Below are 26,679 nucleotides of genomic sequence, written 5' to 3' on the forward strand. Positions count from 1 at the left end.
TAAAAAGAATAATATACAGGAATGTGAGGCTTGAGTTCCTTATATAGGTATTTGAGATAATATTTATATTTTGGAAAGATTTTTATTTTAGAAAAAGTCTAATTAAAGTGAGATTAATAAGGTGAAATATTTATTATTAGTGGATAATATTTATATTGGATTAGAACTCATGTATTTTGGACGATACTATATCAATATATGATAAAATAAAATAATAATATTTCATAATTTATCATTTATGTTAAGTCTTCTATTAAATTTCTAACTTATAATCAAATATTAGGTCAAAAACAAATAATATAAAGTTTATTGCATGAACTTAAATGGAAATAATAATAAAAAAATAATAAAATGTAAAAAAAAATAAATATTATTAATTAATAAATTATTTTTAAAAAAAATATCTAATGCTTAAAAGTTTTAAAAGAAAGCTTCATCAATATATAAAAGGGATAACTTCCTTTTTTTTTTCCTATCATAAAAATAATAATTTTAAAATAAATAATTTTAAAATACTTCAATTTAAGAAATTATTGAATGAACCAATCATATCATTATTACAGTTAAAACACCCTTAAATGTGTATGCCCATTTCTATTTTGGGAAATTATTAAATGAACTCAACATAGTATTGTAATTGCAGTCTGTCTCTCTCTCCACGTTTTTTTATTTAATGTATGGCATGTATTATATTTTTATTAAATAATTAATTTTTAAAAAATAATTATTATCTAATTTTAAATTTTTATCTTATTTTATTTATTCACTTAATAACAAAAACCACACTATAATTATAATAAATATGGGATTGATACAGATTTTTTTTTTATCAAAAAATTTATGTTTAATTATTCATTTATAAAATCATAACAATATTTTTTTTTGTCAAATTATATGTGAATGTATTTTATATTTATAAATAATAAAAAACATTAAATAACTTCTGCAATAAATAATAAATAATAATTGTATTTAATATATATATAATTATTTATTAATAATATTATTTAAATTTTAATAATAAAAAAATTATACCCCCAACATAGGTCCACCTCAAGACAAAATAAGAATACCTCACCCTGGGACCGACCACTACTTGGTTCTAGGTTGAAATTGGAATCAAATTCAAGAGTCTTTTGGTTTCTATTTCAATTTTGTAAAATTCAGTTTAATATTTTCTTTTTATTTTGATTAAATTTAATGGTAAAAGGTCTGTTTTAGAAAAAAAAAAATTTTTTAACTCAAAATCGGATCGGACCGATTGACTGATTCTGGTTTGGGTTAATTCAGATTTGAGTGATCTCGTGTCCACCTCTACTACGCTACTCTCTCTATGGCGGCGTATTTCTCTCGTGCCGTGCACAAATAGCAAACCCACATCAGCACCAAGGCACCCCGGCGCACTTTAGCACAGAAGGCTCCAGAATCTTCCCCGTCCTCTTCTCCGTCTGTCTCTTCAGCTGCGTAACCCCACTCCCCTTCCACGCAGAGAAGACAAAGAAACACACCTTCACACGCGTCTCAATTATATATATCTACAAATCCACAAATTTCCTCTGAATTTCTTCGCCAGAGATTATGGGCAGTACCTTCCTTTATCCTCCGGCGAAACGACCTATACAGTACACTACTACTATGCCCGACCCTACCTGTGTCAATGGACCCTCCAGTAAGAGGTCTAAACCCCCTCCTCCTCCCCTTCCAGTCCCTCCAGGTCACGCCTCCTTTCGCCTCCTCTGCCACGCCTCCCGCATCGGCGGTGTTATTGGGAAGTCTGGCAATGTAATCAAGCAGCTTCAGCAGCTCACGGGCGCTAAGATACGTGTTGAGGATGCTCCTGCTGAATCGCCTGATCGGGTTATTACGATTATTGCCCAGAATGCGATTGTTTCTAAAGTGTCAGTTTTTAATGATAACAGTGGGATTGTTAAGGGTGATGTTGGTGGGCAGGAGGAGCTTGATGTGTCCAAGGCGCAGGAGGCTTTGGTTAGGGTTTTTGAGAGGATTTTGGAGGTGGCGGCGGAGAGTGATGGGATGAGTGTGGCGGGTGGGGTGGTTTCGTGTAGATTGTTGGCGGAGGCTAAACAGGTGGGGTCAGTTATTGGGAAAGGAGGGAAGGTTGTTGAGAAGATAAGGAAAGATTGTGGGGTTAAAATTAGGGTTTTGATCGATAAGTTGCCTGTGTGTGCTGGGTCAACGGAGGAGATGGTCGAGGTAAGGAAAATGTTGAATTTATTGGGGTTGTTGAATTAGTTTTTTGGTTTCATTAAATAAGTTGCTTTCACAATCCTAGTAAGTTTGGTCAATCCTAGTAAGTTTGGTGTTTAAATTCAGATTATGTTCTGTGCAATGTGAACTACTAACTTGGAATTGTTGAATTAGGTGATTGGTTCTGTAGAATAATGTTAAGCATTAAAAGCTAGGAATTTTGCATGCTTAATGACTGCATTTTTGTGTATGTCCATAAATAAATTGGGTTTTGGTTATTGAATTGGTGTTTGAACCTTAGCTATCGCTAGTGAAAGGGTGCAATTGGGATTTGAACCTTTCTTTTGGAACATAATTGCATATGTTACTATTGATTTCCACCTGTTGTAATTTATATGTCATGTGCTAAATATTTCAGTTTATCAGAATTGTATTTGTGGTTTTTAGTTTTTGGATTCCAGGGATTGTTTAAATTCAGTATTGCGATCAGAGCAGGTATTTTTGAATGTTTTGCTGAATTGTTACGATTTTTCCCCAGTGTAAGTTGCAAAAATTAAATATTGCATTGTGCACTGCAAAGTGATGCTGTTTACATTACACTTTGTTTGGCAAAAAATGCTTAATGTATAATAGTAGGGCTTGCAAGTTAATCTAAGGGAAACATGGTGAGTTTTCTTAAATTGAATTTTCTGATGGGGTTCTGTATTCCAATTATGGGAAAGGAACTAAAAGACTGGTTTACATCTTCAAAATATGGTTGTTGCAATGGTTTATCAATCTCTTGGCTGTTAATTTTCTTCACTAGTCGGTTGGTTATATACTGGAGTAGATCTTTATATGATATTTGTTTCTTGTCCAATGGGAGATGGAAATAATTATTCCCATCATATTTGCTCAAAGTGTGTTTTAAGTGGTTTTCTTGCAAGTGTCTTAAGTGTTCAAAATCATTTTCCTAAATTTTGCATCTCGAGTGACATTAGTAGATGGAAAATTAATTCTTTGGTTTTTTATTTTGGGCATTAATGGCAATTACTGAAAAAGGTATACATGTGGAGGGTAGATTAACAGCCACTGATTTTGGCTAACACTCTCTTTCTTTGTTCAAGCTTCATGATAATGTATTTATTTTTCACTGGGAAAACAATTTTAGTTATATTTCCGTGTGAACTGTTTTATTTATATATCCTTGTGCTTGTGAAATGTGTTGATATTTTCAGATTGAGGGAGATGTTTTGGCTGTAAAGAAAGCACTTGTAGCAGTTTCTCGCTGTCTTCAAGATTGTCAACCAGTTGATAAAACAAGGATGACCGGCAGCAAACCTGCTGAGGCAATTCCTGAAGAACCTGTGCCTGAAGTACATGTAGATTTTCTTTCACAGCGTAAATTGGTTCTACCTAACATGCCGAGTAGCACCACAATTTACGCTTCAAGGATTCCTTCTTTGTCATTGGAATCTGACCGAGTGCCCACACTGAATGCAAAACCATTGCAACAGGAAGTGGTTTTTAGAATTCTTTGTTCCAATGATAGGGTTGGGGGTGTTATTGGAAAGGGAGGCACCATTATCAAGGCTATCCAGAATGAAACAGGTGCCTCTATTACTATTGGATCAACTGTAGCTGAGTGTGATGAACGGCTGATCACTGTTACTGCACCAGAGGTGGGGCGTGCTGTTTATCTTTTTTTCTTTTTCAAATGTTATTTTTGCTTAGGTTATGGTGTATGGGGTATTTATATATATATTGCTGTTGCATTGGTATCTTCTCTTGCAGAATCCAGAGTCTCATCACTCAGCAGCACAAAAGACTGTTGTTCTTGTTTTCTCAAGGTATGTGGAGGCTGGTATTGAGAAGGGCCTAGATTTAAGCTATAGTAAGGGGTGTCCTGTTACTGCAAGGCTTGTAGTGCCATCAAACCATGTTGGCTGTTTGTTGGGAAAAGGAGGCATTATAATATCTGAAATGCGTAAGACAACTGGTACTGGCATAAGAGTTTTAGGAGGAGATCAGGTCCCTAAGTGTGTGTCAGAGAATGATCAAGTGGTGCAGGTATGATATCGTCTCAGTGATTTATTTTTTGTTACACGTGGTGAATGAATAAGTAAATTGATCTGAACTTGAAACTAGTATTTATTACTGATTATTTTTTGTGATTTGTGAAATGCATTTACTGTTTCATTAACAAGTACAGTTGTCATTTGAGGTCGCGAGGTTGTTCGTGTGATTTTGGCCATATATTTAATTAAGACGGTGAACTACTTTTTTTTTGGCTGTCTTATTTATTTTTGGTTGGGGGGGAGTGCGCTCATGTTCACATTCACAATAATTGGAGATCGTGAAGGAATTTTGAAAACTATCTAGTCTCAGGACAAAACTGCTTGGAACCATCATAATTGAGTTCTCCATCTCCTCCCTCTTTCCATTTTTTGTGGTGGATGTGAGCCCATTACAATTGCCGTACATGGATGGACCTCAACTATTGTCCTGGACACCCATTTTTCCCAACAGAGATTGTAGGACATGGTTTCTATGATATTTATACCTTTTTGAGTGACTAAAATGTGATCATTAATATGATGTCGCAGATCAGTTGGTATTGGGATCATTGCATGGATAAATCCTTGAGCATATTATAAAAGTTTGATAAGTCTTTTTTTGGTAAGGTGTATCACATAACATGGCCTATGATGGTAGGATATTCATTATTGCTTCTTGTGGTTTGTTTCTTTTGTTTTTTTCCCCTATTGATTTCTTGACTTGTATGTTTAATAGATTTCAGGAGAGTTTAAGAATGTGAAGGATGCAATATACCATGTAACTGGCAGACTTCGAGATAACCTTTTCTCCAGTTCATTGACTATTCCTGGAACGAGGAGCACTTCTGTAATAACTGAGACAAGTCCCTATGGAAGGCTGAGGGAGCCATTGAGAGATACAATGAGGGATGTATTGAGGGATCCATTGCCAGATGTATTGAGGGATCCATTGAGGGATGTGTTGAGGGAGCCGTTAAAGGATCCATTGAGAGATCTGTTGAGGAATCCATTAAGAGATACATTGAGGGATCCATTAAGGGATACATTGAGGGATCCATTAAGGGATGTGTTGAAGGAGCCACCGAGGGGTCCCGCCCCTGTTAATTTGCATTCATCCGCTGGTGTGACTCATACTCTAAATCGACACGCTACCCTTTCAAGTATGGATCATCATGGACTTTCCCACGGTTTAGATCGCCCTCCTTCACCAAGGCTATGGGCATCACAGGTAACAAGAAACCGAGAATCTCTCTCTCTCAAAATAAATAAATAAATAAATAAATAAAAGAGCCTCTACTGCTTATCCGTTTCTTATGGTTGCGGTTGATTGCAGACAATAGCTGGAGTAAATCCAAGGGCCATAACAGATGCTAGTAGAGGATTGGCTTCTTTTAAAGGTGGCTTAGAACTTGGCAGGTTAGTGACATGCACAGGTTAAGAATATGTGAATGGGCTCTGATATTAGTGGGGATCGACACTAGAACTTTGTTAATTGTAAAATTATTATCAGATAGTATCAAAACCATCAAAATTTACAATATTTGCTATTGTTTTTCATTTGATCATAATTTTGTGAGGCTCTTTCTTTTTAGGTTTTATAAGAAGCTGCTTTATAGTTCTCAAGTTTTTGTATGATCTATTGGAAACTTAAACAAGCATAGATGGGATTGGTGAACATATTAAAGTCCTTTTTTTTTTTTTTGGTTCTATGGTACAAATAGGCAATAGTACTGTCCATTGATGTTAAACATTGTTGAATTTAAGAAGTGCCACAAAAGGAGAGCAAGAAATCTTAGTTCCTAAAATTTTAGACTATCTCAAATTTCACAGTAAAAACTAGATGAAAGTCATTTTCTAGCATTTTGAGTGTACTTAAAATATTCTTTCCTAGTGTCATCTGAAATGGCTGGTCGCTTGAATTTTATAAGATGTTGATTGTTCTCTCTTGTCTGGCTATGTACTTATGCAGTGGAAGCAAGTCTGCTTTTGTGACAAATACAACTGTAGAGATTGTAGTTCCTGAAAATGTTATTGGCTCTGTATATGGGGAGAATGGTAGCAATCTGGCTCGTTTAAGACAGGTACCTACTTGCTGTCTGATTTTGTCTTATAGTTTTGCTTCTATTTTAATTGCATTAGTTAATCAATATGAATTCATCTTTATACTTGACATCCAATAGCTTCTGATAATTCTGCTGGTAGTATCCAACTCTTCTTTGCTTGCTTACTTTTGCTTTATCTGATACTAACAATTTCACAAATAATTAATGTGTTTTCTTGACAATTGACATCCCTTAGCTCCCCCCCAACTCCTCTCCCCTTCCCTCTTTTTTATCCGGGATCAAGCCCAAGATTCCTTTATCAGAATTCCTCCCTTTTTTCTGCTTTAAATGCTAATCATTTATCTTTGTTATTTGGTTGTAAGTTACATTTTACATAGACACACACACCAACCAAAAAAGAGAAAAAGTTTCTTCTCATATTTTAAAATTATGCAATTCTGGCTAATTTGGTTTTTTTGCACTATCTTCTATGAATACACTCTGAATTATGAAAAGAAATCTTTGAGAATTTTTTTTGATAGCATGGATAGCCGTAATGTGTTACCATTTAAATCAGAAGCAAAGACGTGATCAACATAAGAACTTGGAGGAAAATCATTTACACACCTTATAAATTTTGGTATATAAAGATTTCCATATTTTAAGTAAAGTAAATTCAAATTTGTTGGTCAATGAAAAGATGAAAACATGAATCATATTTACTCTCAAGATAATAAAACTTATTATTCCATTATCTGTAGCCAAAATTGTGAAGCGAAACGATAAAACAATTATACAATCAAACTGATAGCCTTCCTAAATCCAAAACCATTAGAACCGATTAACTTTATAGTCCACTACAACTCTAGAACAACTGCAATTTCAGCTATCTGTCTACCAAACAAACCTCATTCCTGGAAACCAATTGAAAATCCTTCGAAACAGGCCCAGTGAACCGTTAATCACATTGTTCTACATGTATACTTTGAAATGTATGAAGTAAAAATAGAAATTTAAATGAAAGACTTGCAATTCTAATTGTAAATTGTCAATGGGGAAAACAAAAGGAACCACAACTTAGGAACTTCTATCTTAATGTTTGGGATTTTACTTGCATCAAGAAACATGAAATCATTCTGAAACTTCTAAGCCTCTTATGGATGGTATTTGAGCATTGAAATAAGTCCTGTCCTCCTGATGACAATATATGCAATTTTTATATTTAATTTATTCCTGAATCTTCTTTTAATAATAATTAAGTCTAATTGTTCAAAGACTGTTTCACCCTTAAGCCATTTTACACAGTATATATTTTTAAAGCCAACGTCAGCTCATCATCTGGTGTTCCTTAATCAGATCTCAGGTGCCAAGGTTATAGTGCATGAACCTTGTCTAGGAACAAGTGACAGGATTGTTGTTATATCTGGGACACCTGATGAAACCCAAGCAGCTCAAAGTCTCCTTCAAGCATTTATCCTCACTGGACAATCATGATACAAAACATGCTTGATTATGATTTGTTAGTTTCATAAACAAGAAAATTTCCATTTAGCGCTCTGTTACTGTGGGTTTTCTTTTGACCAAATTGTGTACAATAGTTATTAATCTGAACCATGTCCTTTCCAACATAAGCAATTTAGCCCTGATTATTCATCAATTTGTTTCATAGTTTCTGGTTTCTGGTACTTGATGGAACTTTTCATAACCATTTACTCTATCCTGCCCTTATTTCTGGCCAACCATAATTTTCCTGGTTTGCTAAAGAATGTGGATTTGTTCATAATCTTTCTGCACATTTCATTAGGCAAACATTGAATTCAAATAGATTTACACATGAAATGGAAGGTGAAGCATTGACTTGTGGACCCAAATGAACAAATACTACAACCCTACAGAGCCTGTCAAGAACATCAATACACCACTTTCCTATACAGTAGTATAATCAATTGATTCAATATAGCAACTCCATTTCCAATTTGTTTCGGCAAAATAAGTTTTCCCCGTAAAAGTACAGAAACCAAACCATTGGTGAAAAAAAAAATGTACATTTGTCTATATGTACATGCAATTGACCAGGTACCAGTATGGTTTCTTGAGTGGATAATTATGAACTCTGTGACATTTCACGACAAAAACAGTGCATTCTCCAGATTTTAAAATATGCATTGTAAATTTGTGGTGATTGAAACAAAATTTTCAATTCAAATTTGAATATTTTGCTTAATGCAATTGAAATTTAGCAACAATCTTGAAATTTAGTAACAAATTCAATGACCATGAATGAAACTAAAAAAAGTGGACTCCATTTAGTCCCAGAAATTGAAATTTTTATTACAATTGAGCTCTTGAATTTCAACTCTGGTTGAACAAGTTCTGAAGTCCGCAAGGATGCAAGTGTTTTTACCATGAAACCTTGACGGGATTTTAGCAATTAACCCTTCTAAGTCACACAATGATATGATATAACACCGTGGATATCAGCATGATCTGGTGGAAGCAAAACAGCATTAATTAGAATTCTTTACAATCAAATAGTTTCTTTTTCCTGATTCTAGCTGGTGATGGCTCGAGAATGATTTCCTTATCAGGGACACTTGGAGCAGTAGCTTGCTTACTGCACTTAGTGTTTTAACCAATGCTTCAAATGGGTTCCACATCTTAAATTGCAAGCCGAATGTGCCCAGGCGAAATAGAAAACAAAAACTGTAGTCATATTATATAAAATTGTTTCACAAGAAGAAATCTTCACAGGATTGGGGATTACACAGAAGCTAAGTACGCAGACAAGGTAAATCACCTCAGCAGAGTCTCCCAAACACACATTTTCCTAGTTCCTCTTAGAGATGCTTGTGTGCATATCAGTGAACAAGGGAGGATGCAGAACTTTATTATTGAACTTTGGAGGGATGAAGTATAATAGTATTAATGAAAAATTTTTCACATTTAAAGGCCAAAATGAAAATTTTCAGATTTCAGGGAACTAGATGTAATGGTAATATTGGAAGTACATAAAATTTTTCACAGGACAAGGGATTATAAATTAAAATAATAATGAAAATTTTAAAATCTTTCAGGGTTGCAGGAACTAGGGAGATTTTCAAACTCTAGGGTGCGCCAATTATATATTTCTAGGAAAAAAAATTATGAAAATATACATGTAAAAAAAAAAAATTTGGGAGTTTGGGAGCTCACTAAGGATGGTTAAGAATTTCCTACTACTTGAAACAACTGCAAGATTAGAAGAGGGAAATTAGTTGAATTGCCATATAATTTGTCTGCTTCAAGTTAGCCACCTAAGAATTAGAAAACCCAGCATGGGAAATGTCAAACTACATTTTAATAATGGATGGCAATGGGCAGGAAACTTGTGAAAAATATGTTACCCAAACCCAAATTTGTATAATATTTTTATAACCTGAACCTGTTTAATATTTTTTTTTCATTCTAATCTATTCCAAATCTAATTAAAATTTATCATAAATTACTGAATCAATCTCAAATCCAATTATTATTATCCGAAAAGTATCTAAAATTGTTTAATTTTATATATTTTTATTAATAATCTACATTTTAATAATTTTATAAAATATATATTTTATAAATTTACAAATATTATTATAAAAAGGTATATTTTATATTTAATTATTTATTTATATAAACAAGCTCGAATAATGGGTATCTAATGAACAAAATTCTTCAAATCCGAACATGTCCCAAATTCAATTATATTACTCAAAACTTGTCTTAATAACGTTCGATTGGACCAGGTACTCATAAATATTTGACTCGTTACTATCTCAAATTTTAATAAGGCTTCTAAAACTTAATGATGAATGAACATGGCATCACCTTTATCCTAAAGAAGCATCTTGAAAATGTTTTGCCAATGATCAATTATGAATTTTACATAACCTTTGTGTGGAAACTTTCCTCGTACAAGAATAGAAGGAAAAGGAGGATAATTAACTATTTTACAGAATGTTAGGTTTGTCTTGGAAATGTATGTCTAGTTCTCAAGAATCCTATTGCAAGCTTAATAATAATTTGAAAGTAACTAAATAAAATGTGATAAAAAAATATTAATAATCATGCTTAAAAGTGGAGATGTGATTTCAACATAAATTCAAATTATACAAAACGAAATATTAAAAAATATTATTGTTATTGGATCTCCAATATTATTTCATAAATAATGTCCCTTTTCAGTGATGCCTTCCTCTCGGAAGAAGCTATTCCTTAAACATTGTGGAACTTTCGCTTTCATTATATTGAATCTGCTTTACTCTCACCCTTTCATTATATTGAATCTGCTTTACTCTCACCCTTTCTTGCATTTTACTTTTATGTTTCCCTTTTGCACTTTTGTTTAGAAGTGAGCTAGAGTGGTGTTTGTGTGGATTGATAGTGAGGATTCTCAAGAAAAGTGGGTTAGGAAGAATGTATGATAAAGAGTTTTATTTTGGGTAAATTTCAATGCAGAAAAAACAAATTGAGAAAGAAGATTCACAAGAACTCACTAATAGTATTTTTAGTTTTTAGCTCTTGAGAGAGTGTTCTTTATACTATTCCTGTTTTTGTTGAATTTGCTGAGAAGGGAGTCAGAGATGAGAAAGAAGAGTCTTCTCCACCATTTCTTGCAATATTTTTCCATTTGAGGTATTTCAGAATGCCATATCGTGGTAGCAAATGGATGAGTTTGGGTGGGTATGGGTCGATTCAAAATGGGTTGGGTAGTACTAATTGAAATTAGTTTTCAACTATCCATAAAAATAATTATAGTGGTGGTGGTGAAAATGATAAAAGAAAAAGAAAAAGAAAAAGAAAAGCTAGTACATATATAAATTCCATTCACCAAGATCTCTAGTGTTTTTCATGCGGAAACTGAACAGAGGTAAACCAAGATACAAACCAAGATACAAAAGTAGGACACTTTCTTGCCACAAACAACATTCATTATATCTTATCATTAACTGCATTTAACCGCAGAAACAAGTTCTGCTAGGGAAATTCTGCATTCCATTAATTCTTCACAACTGAGTCAGCTGATGTACGCGATGCTGGCTGAGGTGATGGCTTCAGTATGATTTCCACATTGTCATGCACACCCTGTAGTAATAGCTCACCATCATATGTCACTGCTTTACGCTTCTTTGCTGCTCTTAGTGTTCCAACTAGTGCTTCAAATATATTCGCACATCTATCGTCATTGAATAGCACGCCAAAAGTGACCTAAAAAACAGAAAACAAAACTCGGTGACAAATGATGACTGTATAGCAGGTCTTTGAATAGAAAATACCAATGTCAATTTTCAGTCAATAAGAAATGGCTGAAAGAAGACTTGGACATGATAAATGTCATCACATGCAATTACATATTCTCTAGTCTTCCTTTGACTGTTATAGGATCAAAACATGTACTCTCTGATTTGCAGGATTTGTTCAAAGTGAACTGTGCTCATGCAGATTTTCAGACTCTTTCACTTCCTAGTACCAGATTCCAGTTACCATGTATTGGTTAGAACTTGAATGTATAAACTTAAAAGTTCTCCAAGTTTTCAATTCAACACCCATTAAAATTATGGTACAAGGGAGGGATATCCAAAAGTAGGTGCTGATTGAGGAAGCATTCATGAATCCAAATGAAGGTGCAAAATCACAAAATACAAATTGTTTTTCTGGTTTTGCACCATTTTTTTAGATTCTTGAAAGATTATGGTAGTGAGCAATTATATGGAAGATGGATACTGGCTTATTGGGATAAATATGGCTTGGATGACTTTGGCAGAGATGAGTGGAACAAATGTGTTTTCATGTGTTGGTAGTGGTGATTCTCTTCATCTTTTGTCATGATGACTAGAGTGGTTTCTCTACCATAAAAGACTGCTTTCCTGACTCGCTTGTATCAGCAAAAGAGGGATGCTTTGAGATTGATGTCCTTGTTTGCAATTACCTTTAAGAAGGTTGATTTGTGATTGCACCAATTGTGAAGAAAACCTAAGATGGGTAGGTTGTCATCTTTTCTACTTGATCTTTCGTAGGAGATAATGATGGTCAGGTAAAGCAGAGAGAATTTAGATTGCTTCAACTTGAAATTCTAATATAGGATCATTGTTGGAGAGACTGTGCAAGGGAACTAGAGAGAATCATAGGATGATGCTTGCACCATCCAAAGATACTGTTTTGCCAATGACCTACAGGGAAAGGATTTTGACAATCTACAATTTTGAAATGGGGGAGAAAAACCTTGGAAAAGCAAATTCTGAAACAGATATCAATCTACTAGAATGTGGGTGGAGTAAAAGCAATAGAAACTGGCTTTTTTTTTTTTTCAGTTGAAGAAGCTGTCAAGCAGTTGCAGGCTAAATACTGAGGAAGAGATGTGTGTCTGGAATTTAACCAAAGTAATTGTTACAATGGACAGTTTTCCATTGATACTAATAATGATGTAAATTTGGTTGATTCTATCTTGTAAATAATTTACTTTTGTATTCAACCCTTGGTCCCTTATACAGTTATTTTTATTCAAATAGAGGACTGTAACTCCTATCAAAATTTCTTAAATTAGGGGTTTAAACCCCAAACTCTTACATAATACGAATTACGACCTAATTTCTACTTGGGATTCCACCTGAGAAGAATTGCTCAATTGTGTCCGTCTAAAAGTGAACTAATCTGGAATTGCTTTTCAGGTGCATTCTGTGAAAGCAGGAATACAGTCATCAATTATAGTTTTCATTGATGGATTATGCACAGATCATGAAGCTCTCTTTGATAGCTTCGCTGCCACGGAACGGCCAATTATTCTTAGCGAGTTGTGGGTGTGGCCAGGATGAAGATGGAAGGATGATAAGACCCTTAACAAAATTAACGAGTCCCATTAAGGCCAGAGAACCCCACGAGAGAACTGTGCTGGTTTTCCGTTTTGCCCCTTCCTCATATTCAAAATCAACAATCAATTTATCACAATTCCTCCTGACCCAAATCAAATTCCTAATCCAGCAAAGCCATTTGAGTCGACGTTACCCAAAATATAAGCAGAAAAAAATAGACAAATGGGACAACACCCATATGGTAAATTGGGAAATTTGCTACTATGGTTTTGAACCATAGTACAAATCCTTGCATTTGTGAGATAAAAATCCCAAGAGCACCAAAAATGTCCATGCTTGCCCAAATCAGCATTGATCATTATCAAGTAACTCTGCAACTTCCAAACATAAAAATGGACCAAAGAATCCAAAAGGAAGAAGGAAAAAAAATCTAGATCTAGATCCCACTTTCATAAATGTGTCAAAATCATGATCCACTTGTGATAGATTTGCCAATAATTCAAGACCCAGATGAGATCAACCCAGATACCATATGCTCAAAATGCCATGCAATTCGACTCGCATATACATCACATCAATAAAAAAACATATTTTAATTATGGAAATGAGAAATTTACCTTATAGGATCCATCAGGTTGGATCTTGCCAAGTCTCTGGATCTCTTCTTTGAGTCTCTCTACCTCTTCTTCTACGTTCATGGTTTCTCTTTCTTCCCTTCTGAAAAAAAAATCTATGCGCCTGTGATTTCTTTTCTGGCTTCTGCAGCCTTGTCCCATGGTTTTATATGTGACACTATCCATGTTAATCCAACGTTCTTGTGTTTTGCTGTGGGTCCACCTTCATAGACGGATTACATCATATGGTAAATTTTTGTCCAGATTGAATATATTATAAACTTAAGATATATATATATATATATATATATATATATATATATATATATATATATATGATTTTATTAATTCATAAATTTATATTGTATTAATTTTAAATATAAATAATTTTTAAATTAATATTTAAAAAAATTGAATTTCTTATAAAAAAAAATTTTATGCTCCTCTTCCTTTAAAATATTTATTACATTGTCGTCTAGATGTTATTATTAATATTAGGAAAATTTGGTGTATGCCCAATCACATTTTGCCACGTTTCTTAAAAAGTCCAATGCGACCTCAAAGAAGGAAGGTCCTAATGGTAATTTTGTAACTTTCCAACCTGTCGCCTGAAAATAGGCCACCCTTCTCCATTGATGTCGCAGTGGGCTGGCCGCCGCTGGCCTGCTAAAACAGTGGTGCAAACTGTAATAATATCCATTTTCAGGGCCTATCTTCCACATCTCTTCATCCTCCTTTTTTACCTCTGCTTCGTTCAGCTTAAGCCTCTTTAGACGCAATCATCGAAACCCCCCTTTCTCTTTCCAAATTTAGGTCTCTCTCTCTCTCTCTTTTTCTCTCTCTGTCTCCATTAATCTCTTCCATGTTTTAAATTAAATATTTATCTTCTATTTGACATTTATTATAAGTTTAATAGTAATTGATAATCTTCTGTTTGATTTTTCTATTGGGTGATTTTTTTTTTAAGGTTTGCGTTTTCTATTTATCTTTTATTTTCTGGGATTTTTGTTTTCTGTTTTCTGAGTTGAAAAAAAATTTGAGCTTTTGAACACTGGGGCATTTTAAAGGTTTGTTCTTTCTTTTTTCTGTGATGAGATTTTAATTTCTTTGTTTTGGGTTTTTTAGGGCAGTTTTAGCACTTGTTTTTTTTTATTGGGATTTTGTGGTACTATGTCAATAAACCTGTAAATGTAATGAAAAATGCCCAATTCAAAATAGAACCACCATTGTACACTGCAGAAACGATGAACATACAGACCCATTTGGAAGAAGAAGATGAAGATATAGTTGGAGGTGGGGAGGAGTCCGTAGAAAACCCTAACATCCATTATGAAAACGGCAATGAAACCGATGGTGGTGTAGATGGTGTTCTCCCTAGTGGCATTCGTGATACTGGTGGACCAGATTATCCTTTGGTGGTTGCAAATGGCGGCAATGCTGACCAGCTCACTCTGTCTTTCCAGGGGGAGGTTTACGTGTTTGATGCTATTGCCCCAGATAAGGTAAGTGTAGTGTTGGTTGAATTGTGATTTCTTATGCTGTTGATGTGGCTGAAGAGTGCTGGATTTTGCTTCTGGGTTTTGGTTAATTTTATGAATTCTGCTGTGTGAAGTAGGTTTTCTTCTTCATTTTATCATATTTGATATTTCAGCAATTTTTTGTGACCAAAATTTGAGAACTCGATGGCTTGCTTCTGTTAACTATATGAATTTTGGTTGGTTATTCAAAATATTCATGTTTCCTCAGCTTCATGCATAACTACGGACAGTTTGGTTTTTTACCGTTTTGTTTCATTTTCGGCTAACTGTTTCAACTGAAAAGGATTTTTTTTTTTCCTGGTTTCAAATAAGTTTTTATGCAATTTAGCATTTCATTCCTGCAAGAACCTTCTATTTGTTGTAAAAATTCATGTTCGTGTATGGTTTTAGCAGGTGCAGGCAGTGCTGTTACTTTTAGGTGGTTGTGAAATCCCTTCTGGCATCCCTACTGCAGGGACAGTCCCTCTTAACCTGAGGGTATGTGATCATTCTAGTCATGCAAAATTTTCTTACAATGATATCTTCTTACATGCACTTGCTATGATTCATGTCTGCTAGGTTCCAAGTGACTTGCCTGGAAGGTCAATTCAGCCTCAGAGAGCAGCTTCTTTACATCGGTTCAGGGAGAAGAGAAAGGAACGTTGTTTTGATAAGAAAATCCGTTACAGTGTCCGGAAAGAAGTTGCACTTAGGTATTATAAAAATTCATTCCTGTTTGCATTTCCTTTTGCATGATGTGAGAGGCCATGAACTTCATACAATCCTAATAGAATCAAACCACTGTTAAGTATCATTTTCCCATAACACTGCCACGGTACTAAGAATTTATGCCACGAAGGCATAGATAGACAGGAGTAGCCACCCGGGTAATAATCAGGATATATTCAGTATTTCTTCTGAGTATTTCTTCTGAGGGTCATGGATGGCAACTTACTCCTTGCAGAGCTTTCACAACTTTATTACCGTAGCCCAATATCTAGGTTCGGGATAGTGAGTGCGTAAGGGAAAAGTGTTAGGCGCCCCTTACGCCTGGTCTAACCTCGTTAATTCTAGTGTCAGTCCTCTACTAATGTTTCTAGAAGTCTTGTTTATTATTCCTTTATTAAACTTTATCTTAAAAATGCAATTCTAATCCTACACATATAAGTAATTCACAAAAGAGTTGTTGTTTACAAATAATTTTCATGCACACGTAATTCCTATCTATAGGACTGCTAATTATTTAAATGATATTTACCAGCTGACTAAAATTAATTTATTATTGAGAATTTAATTTATAAACAAATTCAATTTCAAATAACCCTAAGTTTCTATTTAACCTAATTAATTAATTTTTCATTAAGTTACCCTAAGGATAATTAAACTAAATTAATTATGTACATGTGTAATTTATTCTAATATCATATAAGGTCCAAACAATCACAACCTAATAAAGATTTCTAACATGCAAATTTATTTTATAATTACCAAGTATTAAATTAAATTTATTTTACATGTCAAGGTTAGTTTAATTTACAAATAAGATTAATTTTAATTTACAAAATATTTATTTAAATTAATTATATGTAAAACAGTAAAATTCAGTTAAATTAAAAACAAAGTTAATTTTAATTTACCAAATAAAGATCCTATTATTACTACAATTTTAGCCAATGGTTATTCTGGGAATTTAGGATTACTTGTTAGTAATTGCAGTTGCCATTGGGGCAAGCTACCCTTAAAAAATGGCATTCTCTTTTAGTATGGCAATGATATCCCTAACTTGCTCCTGTTTAGCTCCATGTAAGCTCCACGCAAATGTCCTCTTTGGTACTTACCTTAGGGCTACTTACCAATTTTGTTTGTAATAAAACATAAAGAAAATAAAAAAAATACTAATAACAATTCACATTGGATTCTAACTCTAGTCTCCTAAAGTGGTTAAAATTCTTAATCAATTACAAATAACTAATGGTCTAAGTCTTCTAACATTATTCAAACACTTCACAACACCTCTTAAATTAAAAGAATACAGAAAAATAGATCAAATATCAATTAGAACCCAAGAACACACAAGAACTTGCATAAACATTCAATTTTCAGATTTTGGCAGATTGACAGTAGTAAGAAATTTGATTTATGAAAAATAATTAGACATGCCTAAGAATCATGAAAAAATTATAGAAGATAGCCAATACATCATACAAGATCATAAAATTTATAAACCAAACAAAACCCTAGCCGAATGGTTTACATAAATCGTAATTTTTCTAAGTGACAGAATCGTACTACTTTTTTGTAAAATTCATAACTCATTAACCACAACAGATATGAATGCAAAACCAATTGGAAAATATTCACAAGATTTTGAACTTAATTTTAGATGTTAGATTCACACAAAAATATTAACAAACAAATGAGATATGGGCTTCACAAATCGAATATTCTGCAAATTAGGTTTTGCAGAAACTCTAAATTCAAACAGCCATAACTTACAAAATACAAAAGTTTTTTCAGTGATTCTTGATCCTAAAATTAATAAAATTTCATGTAGAATATGAATATAAATTTTCTAAAATTTTTACAGATTCAGAAAATAAAAAATAATAAAAACATGGAAGAGAGAAAACTGAATATATGCAGAGTTGTGTATCCCCTCAAATTAAATAAGATTACATAATCTACATGAACATGCAAGATAAATTAGAAAACCAGGAGCATAGAATTAAATATTATAGGGCATAGATATTGAAAAGAAAATGACAAAAATCAACTTTCAAGAAAAATCTTGCAAGAAAATCTTCTTGAAGAAAAAGAAAAGAATCAAAAGAGTTTTGAATATCTCTCTAAATCTCCTATAGTTCTAAAATATCTCTAAATAGCTCTAAATTTTCGGAATCTTTTTTCCTTTTTTTTTTCCTCCCCATTTTCTTCCCCAGTAGGGTATTTATAGGATTTTGGGAGAGAGGTGTGATAGGGTTTGGATTCCTAGGGTGATAAGGTTCAGATAACTTAAACAACTGGGATTGAGGAATTTGGGTAAGACTGGGATATGGGTGAGGTGTTCCAATCAATAGGAAGAGAGGGAAAGGGGGCATCACTAATAGGGAGTGAGGAAGAGAGTAGGGCCAAGGGGGAGAGAGAGTTTGTATGGGAGAGGAATAGAGAAAAAAATATTTTCTTATGTTAATTTTCAGAAAATAAATTAAATGGATCCTATTTAAAATTACTAATTAGACTTTCTTAAGCCCACAAGGCCTAATTAAACTTAATTAAGTCCATTTAAGAACTACCCATATTAAATTTAAATAAAATAAAATTTTATTTAAATTTAATTAAATTAATTTCTCAAAAAAAACATATATTTTTTTTCAAGATTATGCCACGGAATTAATAATTCAGCTTCATGCCTCTAATTATATCTTTCATTCATATAAATTTTCATCATCGGGTTTTCCACAACCCCAATGCATATACTCATAATGAATCACAAAATAAGGGTCTACAGTTAGTCATAGGATTAAAGCCGAATGGTTGAATTGGAGACGTGCCACGGGAGTTTTATATGATCGCAAGATTCCTAATAAGTTGAAAGGGAAATTTTACTGTACAGCCATACGACCAGTCATGTTACATGGTAGTGAGTGTTGGGTACTGAAGGAGTTGTATGCGTTTAAGATAAGAGTTGCAGATATGAGAATGTTAAGGTGGATGAGTGGCCATACTAGACTAGATAAAGTCCGTAATGAGAGTATTAGAAAATATGTAGGAGTGGTGCCAATTGAGGATAAGTTGAGAGAGGGGAGATTGAATTAGTTTGGTCATGTTAAATGTAGACATACGGAGGCTCCAGTTAGACAAGTTGAGCATATTAGGTTAGAGGATAGAAAGAAAAGAAGGATAGAGCTAAATTGACTTGGATGATAGTAATATAACATGACCTAGAAGTATTACACATTTTCGAGGATTTAACCCAAAGTCATTTAGAGTAGAGAAAAAGAATTCATATAGCCGATCCCAAATTTTTGGGATAAAGGCTTAGTTAAGTTGAGTTGAGTTTTCTTTTCTCTCGTCCTTTCTTCTACTACAAGCAAAATTTAGGATGTAAGTTCATAATCTATTTTCATAGGTTATTAGAATTCTAGTGCTTATATCATCCTTTTCTTAAGTATTTATAATTTGAGATCAGTGAGGTGCATCTTTTGGGAAGCCTCATTTGATGATTTCAGAAAAGAAGTTTGCATGGCATGGTTTAATGATTAATTTCCTTTTTAAGAGCAATAGTATCACTTTTGCTTCACAGAATCCAACTATACATGTGTGTGTGTGTGTGTATCAGAGGGCTAAATGTTATAGTTTTTTTTCTCGCTTGTATACAACTATATGCCTCTCCTAGGCTGCACTTTGACTTGGCAGCTTCCTATCAAATTCTCTCTAGTAGCTGTTGTAAAATTAACTGCCTTCTTAATCCTTGTTGCTTTTTTCTTTAACAATTGCATATATTACAAGCACAAATTGTCATAGTGTTTTGAATACAGAAATAGCAAATGGTGTGTGTTTGGATGATATAGTACTTTTCCCCCATTTTTTCCCTTAAGTTTCTGAAAATAGAAATGCTACAAATATAATCAGATTGGTTAATTATGCCATGAATCAAGGGTCTCAGCCATGTTAATTTTGAGTTTTTTAAGCTTTTAAGGAGTTGCTTGTGTTTGGCACTTTTGTAAGAATGTTAGCTCTGTTTTTTTGCTGCTTTTATTTATCAGAAGGTAAAGATTTATGCCCAAGCTGTTTTTAGGTGAGTTATAATTCCCCTTAACCTTTCTTTTTCATAAAAATTTTGGAGCTGATGCATCTTCATATGATTTTTTTTTTAATTAATTATTTAGATAGACAGACAGTTTTTTACTAATGGAGAGAAATTTCTAACTCTTTTTTTATAAATAATACTCAACTCAACTCAACTCAACTAAGCCTTTATCCCAAAAATTTGGGGTCGGCTATATAGATTCGCTTTCTCCACTCTGAACGATTTTGGGTTAAATCCTCAGAAATGTGTAATGCTTCTAGGTCATGTTGTACTACTATCCTCCAAGTCAATTTAGGTCTACCCCTTTTTTTCTTTCTATCCTCTAACTTAATGTGCTTTACTTGTCTAACTAGAGCCTCCGTATGTCTACGCTTCACATGACCAAACCACCTCAATCTCCCTTCTCTCAACTTATCTTCAATTGACACAACTCCTACTTTTTCTCTAATACTCTCATTACGGACTTTATCTAGTCTAGTATGGCCACTCATCCACCTTAACATTCTCATATCTGCAACTCTTATCTTAGATGCATACGACTCTTTCAGTGCCCAACACTCACTACCGTATAACATAGCCGGTCATCGTATGGTCAGACGGTAAAATTTTCCTTTCAATTTATTGGGAATCTTACGATCACATAAAACTCCCGTGGCACGTCTCCACTTCAACCATCCGACTTTAATCCTATGACTAACATCCTCCTCACATCCCCCATCTACTTGAAGGACTGAGCTTAGATATTTAAAGTGATTACTTTGGGGCAGTATCACTCCATTCAAACTAACTCCTTCCCTATCACTAGTTTGGCCTTCACTGAACCTGCAATGCATGTATTCTGTCTTCGTTCTACTTAACTTAAAACCCTTTGATTCTAAAGTACTTTTCCAAAGTTCTAGCTTTTCATTGACTCCTTCTCGTGTCTCATCTATCAGAACAATATCATCCGCAAACATTATGCATCAAGGAATACTCTCTTGTATATGTTTCGTCAGTTCATCTAAAACTAATGTAAAAAGGTAAGGGCTTATGGCTGATCCTTGGTGTAATCCAATTGAGATCGGAAAATCTCTTGTATCCCCTCCCACTGTGCGCACAATAGTAGTTGCTCCTTCATACATATCTTTCAATACTTATATGTACCTAATAGATACCCTCTTTTGTTCTAACACATTCCATAAGACCTCTCTTGGAACACTATCGTAAGCCTTCTCCAAATCAATAAAAACCATGTGTAGATCTTTCTTCACATCTCTATATTTCTCCATCAAGCTTCTAATGAGAAAGATCGCTTCCATAATAGAACGACCGGGCATGAAACCAAATTGATTAAGATAGATAGAAGTATCATGACATAGTCGATGCTCCACAACTCTCTACCACAACTTCATAGTATGGCTCATGAGTTTAATTCCCCTATAGTTTGAGCAACTCTGTATGTCTCCCTTATTTTTAAAAATAGGTACTAAAATACTCTTCCTCCATTCATCAGGCATTTTCTTTGAGCTTAGAATATTATTAAATAATTTAGTTGACCATTCCACTCCCATATCTCCCAAATACTTCCACACTTCAATTGGTATTTCATCGGGTCCACATGCTTTACCTACTTTCATTCTCTTTAAGTGCTTCCTTTACTTCTAAAGATCTAATCCTTCTAGTATAATTCACATTCTTTTCTATTGTTCTATAATCTATATTCACGCTATTACCATTTTGACTATTATTAAAGGGATCATTAAAATAATTTCTCCATCTTTCTTTAATGTCTTCATCTTTCACCAACATTTTTCCTTCTTTATCCTTAATGCACCTAACTTGATTGAGATCTTGACATTTCCTTTCTCTCCTCCTTGCTAATCTATAAATATCTTTCTCTCCTTCTTTAGTTCCAAGTTTCTCATATAACTTTTCAAAGGCTTGTGCTCTTTAAATAATAAAAAAAAAACATAAAGACAATTTATATCTAGTATGTGTGTAACTGTTGATTGGTTTACCAGTTATCAATCACAGTTATTGGCTTGAAGATACCAATCAAAGCTGCCATATTTTTTCTTAATTCCTATTCCTTCATTTGCTAATCTAATGCACTTTTCCCAACTGCTTGTCAATTTATCTATATTATAATATGTCCTGTGCAAATATGTTCAGGATGCAGCGGAAGAAGGGACAATTTGCTTCATCCATGGCTAGTTCTGATGAAGCAGGCTCAGCTTCTTCTGGCTGGACTGCCACACAGAGTTCTGGACAAGATGACATGCTAGAAACTTCGTGAGTGTTGAAGTGTTTCTTCAAATTCCAATTTCTATCTTTTGCTGTCTCATAAAGGTGATATGATAGTAGTTTGTGCTCCTTTTGAACAGCTGCTATATCATAGTTGAAATTAGGGGTGTGCATGGTTCTTGATGGTCTCAAAATGAACTAAAGAACCATACCAAACTAATCAGAACATATCAAACTGTGTGTGTGTGTGTGTGTGTGGATATATATTTATAAGCATATTTACAAGCGATCAATATGTGTGTGTGTGTGTGTGTGAATGTGTTTGTGTTTGTGTGTGTGTGTGTGTGTGTGTGTAATAATGAAAAGATGTAGTGTGTGTGTGTGTGTAATAACAAAAAGTGATATTGTTAGTGTGTGTGTGTGTGTGTGTGTAATAACGAAAAGATATAGTGTGTGCGCGCGCGCTAAATGATAATTTAGGCAAGATTTTCATGACAGTAATTACATAAGTTGTTTCAAGAATTGAAACCCAACTTAGAACCAGAATCAAAGTGCCAAGAACTAAACTGGAACCGTACCAAAAGTTTGGTTTGTTTTGGTTCCAGTTCCTATTCAAACCCCAAATTGGAATTGAAAATACACAACCCCTAGTTGAAATTTTAAGTGCAAGGTTGTATTGCGCAATTACCAATTTTGTCATTTCAACAGAGAGTGGGGCTATCTGCAGTGTACATGTCAAATTGCACAGCCTCATAAATATTGTTATACCGAGTGGACAAAATTGCTCTCAAATATCGTCTTTTTTTTTTTAGCCATTGTTTGAGTTACTTGCCCTACTATCCTTCTCTTTCACCCCATTGCTACCTTGTTTGAACCTTTAAACAAAAAATCCTCATGTATTGCCTGTTTTTATTTTACAAAATAAATAATCTATTGGCCTGCAATAAGCAACCTGAAATTGTGGATAAGAAAAATCAATATGAAATCAGAAGAATTTTAGTCTTAGCTGCAAAAGTAAAAATTCTGGAGAGATTTGGGCTCCTTAGTTTGCTAGTTGCTGTTGTTTAGTGTTCAGTAGAGATCAACACAGATTGGTTTCTTTCACGAACTCTTGTCTCCACTCTTCTGTCTCTTGGGTTTTGAGGACAATAAGAACAAGGGTAAATAGGGAAAGAGGGAGGGCATCAGCGCAGTGAGGTCTACTCTGACAGTAGCATGCTTATGAGCTGTGGCATCGACATGTGGAAATATTCACATCCTTCAACAGAAATGGTGAAAATCCTTCCTTATAAGACTACTTCTGGTGGTTTGTGCAGATGTAATCATTGTGGAACCAGTTCAAAGTCCACTCCACTGATGCGTCGTGGGCCAGCTGGTCCAAGAACCCTTTGTAATGCATGTGGGCTTAAGTGGGCTAGCAAGGTTGGTGGAATTATGAATTTGCTAGTAACTTCAGTTCTAATGAAATAACTGGGTGTAACTTATTCAAGTGATCTCATTATGAAGGATTGAATGTTGCAGGGAATCTTGAGAGACCTTTCCAAGATTTCAAGAATGGCTATACAAGGTCCTCCTGCAAAGTCAATTGAACAGGTACACGCCTTTTCAAAAATACAAATTTTATTATTAACTCAACTCAACTCAACTAAGCCTTTATCCCAAAAATTTGGGGTACAAATTTTATTATTATTATTATTATTATTGAGTTGTATCATGCTCCCTTCATGTTTCACAGATGTAATGAATAGAGATTCAGGCTTACAAGTTTTATTTATATATAACACTGTCATTAATCGCTGTTTGGGAAGTTGCAAGACTCTAGTGTGACTGGTGCACATTTGCAGTTGAGCAACACACTTGCTCTAAACCTGACAACCATATTGGATATATCACTTACTTATTCACTGAGCAACCCACCCGACTCAAACAGATTTCCTGTCAAACTCTTTCCACCTCCGTGATCTTTTCCTCTTCATCACTTCATTTCACTTTCTTCATTGTATCATTCAATTCTCGTTAAATATAAATGTCAATATTAAAACCACATCGTGAGTTTCCTTTATATGATTGTGAATCCAACTATCCTAGAAACATTCAACCAGAGCTACATAACAGCTGCAGGGCAAATTGTTTGGAGCCTAAATCAAACTAAATCCTAATCACCATCCTGGTAATGTTTGTTGTCATCCATGATTCCTCTTCACCCTCACCCAACAACATTCAAGGCCCCATGCCACAGCTTTATCCCAATTTTAAAGCTATCCGTGTCAGAATTAGTTTTGGTTTCATCTTTTCAACTTGTGGTGATCATTTTTGACAAAATTGAGGTTATAAAGCAGGATTGGTTTTGACCATGATGGACTAGCCATGGTTCCATGAATTTGGTTGAACAGGGAACATACATACCATTTTAATTGAATTTAGTTCTCCCATTTTTTTTTTCCTTTTTTATTTCCCTTTTCCTATTCTTTTTAGCATAGTTTGCTACACACACTTAATATCACTCATGTATGGCTGTATAATTGAATTCTTCCCCCTAACAGAGTGAAGGTAAAGCTAATGGCATGGATGCTGTAACCGTGGCAGCAGATATAGTCTCATCTTTTAACGGCGATAATTCAACTTTGACTGCTGAAACATGAATCAATATAGCTGCATCCATTGCAGCAGGTGCTGTTTGATGTGAGAAAAGCATATGCCTCACGATTAACTTCTCTTGAACGTGTAAGTCGATAGTTGTTTCCCCTGCAGCAAGTGCCATCCAGACATCAGAAAACAGATTTACAACCTGTGTAATAACATTTTTCTGCTTTGCTTCAACCAACTGTGCATATAAATAGGTGCCTCTTGTCACATATGCATGTAAACTCTTCTGAAGCATTTGTGCACATAAGCTTCAAGTTAGAAGAGCAATCTTGAAATGTCATGTAATCTTTTGTTTCTCTTCAATTATTCAAGCTGAAAAAAGGCAGCAAGGTTCTTTGGTATTCTTTCCTCTTGCTTGCAGAAGTTGTTTGATGGGAATTATCTCTACTTTATATGCATCTTTAACTTACTTTTTTTTTTTTAAAATATAATTCATTCTTTAACTTACTTTTTTTAAAAAAAATATAATTCATTCTATTACTTTTAACTTCTCACATAAACTTTATAATTTACTCTAATTTCATGCATTTTCTGAAATGATTTATAAGTTGAAAAAAAAATATTTAAAATAAGATATTTTAAAAATATTTTTTATCAAGTAAAAAAATTATATTATCTATTATCTATTAATGTTGTCTTCATTTTAATATCACTTAATTATATATATATATATATATATATATATATATATATATATATATATATATATTGTCATTTTATTAAATTAAGTTAATATAGCTTTTAAATAGTTTTATTAAACAATTATTTTATTTTGAAATTGATATAAATTTAAAAAAATATATATTTTAACTCAAATTTAAAAGTAAATATTAAAATTAAACACCCTGCAAATGTCATTATAAAAACCCAAGAGAGAAGTTAATATAATGATTACAATCGGCTTTGTAAATAACAATCAACTTCGGAGAAAATGACTAGCCTAAACAAATCATTGGTAATTTCTCCTCTCTTTCTCTCTCTCTCTCTCCTATGGATTTGATTTTAGTGAAAAAGAGACTAACTTCACCATTAAGAATGAGATTTTAATGGGAAAATGTGTTATGTGAATGTACTTGATGATGAAAATTGCTCTAAAGAAGTACACAAATATTGTTATTTACATGATTTGATTCTTTAAACTTATAATATAAATGAAAATTAATATAAAAATCATAAAAATCCAAATAAAAAAGAGCAAAATTGATAACAAAGAGGTTAATGAAAATAATTCACAATCTACAAATTCAAAAAAAAAAAAAATAGAAATTACAAATTTTTAGTTTTTACCTCGCTCTAAAAATACACAATAAAACAATTTAAACTCTATATAAAGGGCGCGTGAAAAGTCACACATCGCTTAAATATATGATATTTATCAGACTTATACACTGTTAAGGATTTCGGACTCACAAGTTAGCTTTTGAGTTAAACTCAAAACGTCAAATGTTACATAAGAGCCTCGGTTGCGGGAGAAGATAAAGGGTGTGTGAAAATTTCTATATCGCTTACATATTTAATATCTACCAGACTTATATACCCTTTGAAAATTCTTTTGAGTTAGACTCAAAAGGCCTAACACGATAACTAGTTTATATAGTAATATCTTAAATGTATTATAAATATACATGATTAAATACTTATAAAATAATTGAGTTATGAATATCAAACGAATTAGCTTTTTGTAAATCATAAAACGAAAATAAAAAAAAATTGATAATTTAAAAAAAAAATCAACCCAAACTCCAATTTAGGG

At 33.5% G+C, this 26,679-nt stretch overlaps 3 protein-coding genes across 7 annotated transcripts; 2 read left to right on the forward strand and 1 right to left on the reverse strand.

Moving 5' to 3' along the window:
• The first annotated feature begins 1,338 nt into the window (after positions 1 to 1,338).
• Positions 1,339 to 12,913, forward strand: LOC110642169 (KH domain-containing protein HEN4). 2 transcript variants are annotated; one of them, XM_021794119.2, is made up of 7 exons: positions 1,339 to 2,214; positions 3,426 to 3,869; positions 3,982 to 4,257; positions 4,981 to 5,472; positions 5,578 to 5,660; positions 6,214 to 6,325; positions 7,643 to 7,943. In XM_021794119.2, exons 1-7 carry the CDS (start codon positions 1,579 to 1,581, stop codon positions 7,778 to 7,780), a joined length of 2,181 nt encoding a protein of 726 aa, XP_021649811.2. In that variant the 5' UTR covers positions 1,339 to 1,578; the 3' UTR covers positions 7,781 to 7,943. The 2 variants fall into 2 exon arrangements, with proteins under 2 accessions (XP_021649811.2, XP_058007269.1); XM_058151286.1 differs by lacking the exon at positions 7,643 to 7,943 and adding an exon at positions 11,719 to 12,913 and having other exon boundaries at positions 1,373 to 2,214.
• On the reverse strand, positions 11,101 to 13,895 carry LOC110642172 (costars family protein). The gene is made up of 2 exons (XM_021794126.2): positions 13,734 to 13,895; positions 11,101 to 11,515 (listed from the first exon to the last, which is right to left on the reverse strand). The coding sequence occupies exons 1-2, from the start codon at positions 13,890 to 13,892 to the stop codon at positions 11,306 to 11,308; spliced, it is 369 nt and encodes a 122-aa protein (XP_021649818.2). The 5' UTR covers positions 13,893 to 13,895; the 3' UTR covers positions 11,101 to 11,305.
• Positions 13,896 to 14,325: 430 nt separating this feature from the next.
• Positions 14,326 to 25,267, forward strand: LOC110642170 (GATA transcription factor 28). 4 transcript variants are annotated; one of them, XM_021794123.2, is made up of 8 exons: positions 14,330 to 14,543; positions 14,970 to 15,232; positions 15,662 to 15,745; positions 15,827 to 15,960; positions 22,209 to 22,328; positions 23,597 to 23,702; positions 23,802 to 23,873; positions 24,824 to 25,267. In XM_021794123.2, the coding sequence occupies exons 2-8, from the start codon at positions 14,975 to 14,977 to the stop codon at positions 24,920 to 24,922; spliced, it is 873 nt and encodes a 290-aa protein (XP_021649815.2). In that variant the 5' UTR covers positions 14,330 to 14,543; positions 14,970 to 14,974; the 3' UTR covers positions 24,923 to 25,267. The 4 variants fall into 4 exon arrangements, with proteins under 4 accessions (XP_021649812.2, XP_021649813.2, XP_021649815.2 ...); XM_021794120.2 differs by having other exon boundaries at positions 14,326 to 15,232; positions 15,659 to 15,745; XM_021794121.2 differs by having other exon boundaries at positions 14,329 to 15,232.
• Positions 25,268 to 26,679: the final 1,412 nt, after the last annotated feature.

This window comes from Hevea brasiliensis, chromosome 8 (genome assembly GCF_030052815.1).
Source record: "Hevea brasiliensis isolate MT/VB/25A 57/8 chromosome 8, ASM3005281v1, whole genome shotgun sequence".
Lineage (NCBI taxonomy): Eukaryota > Viridiplantae > Streptophyta > Magnoliopsida > Malpighiales > Euphorbiaceae > Hevea > Hevea brasiliensis.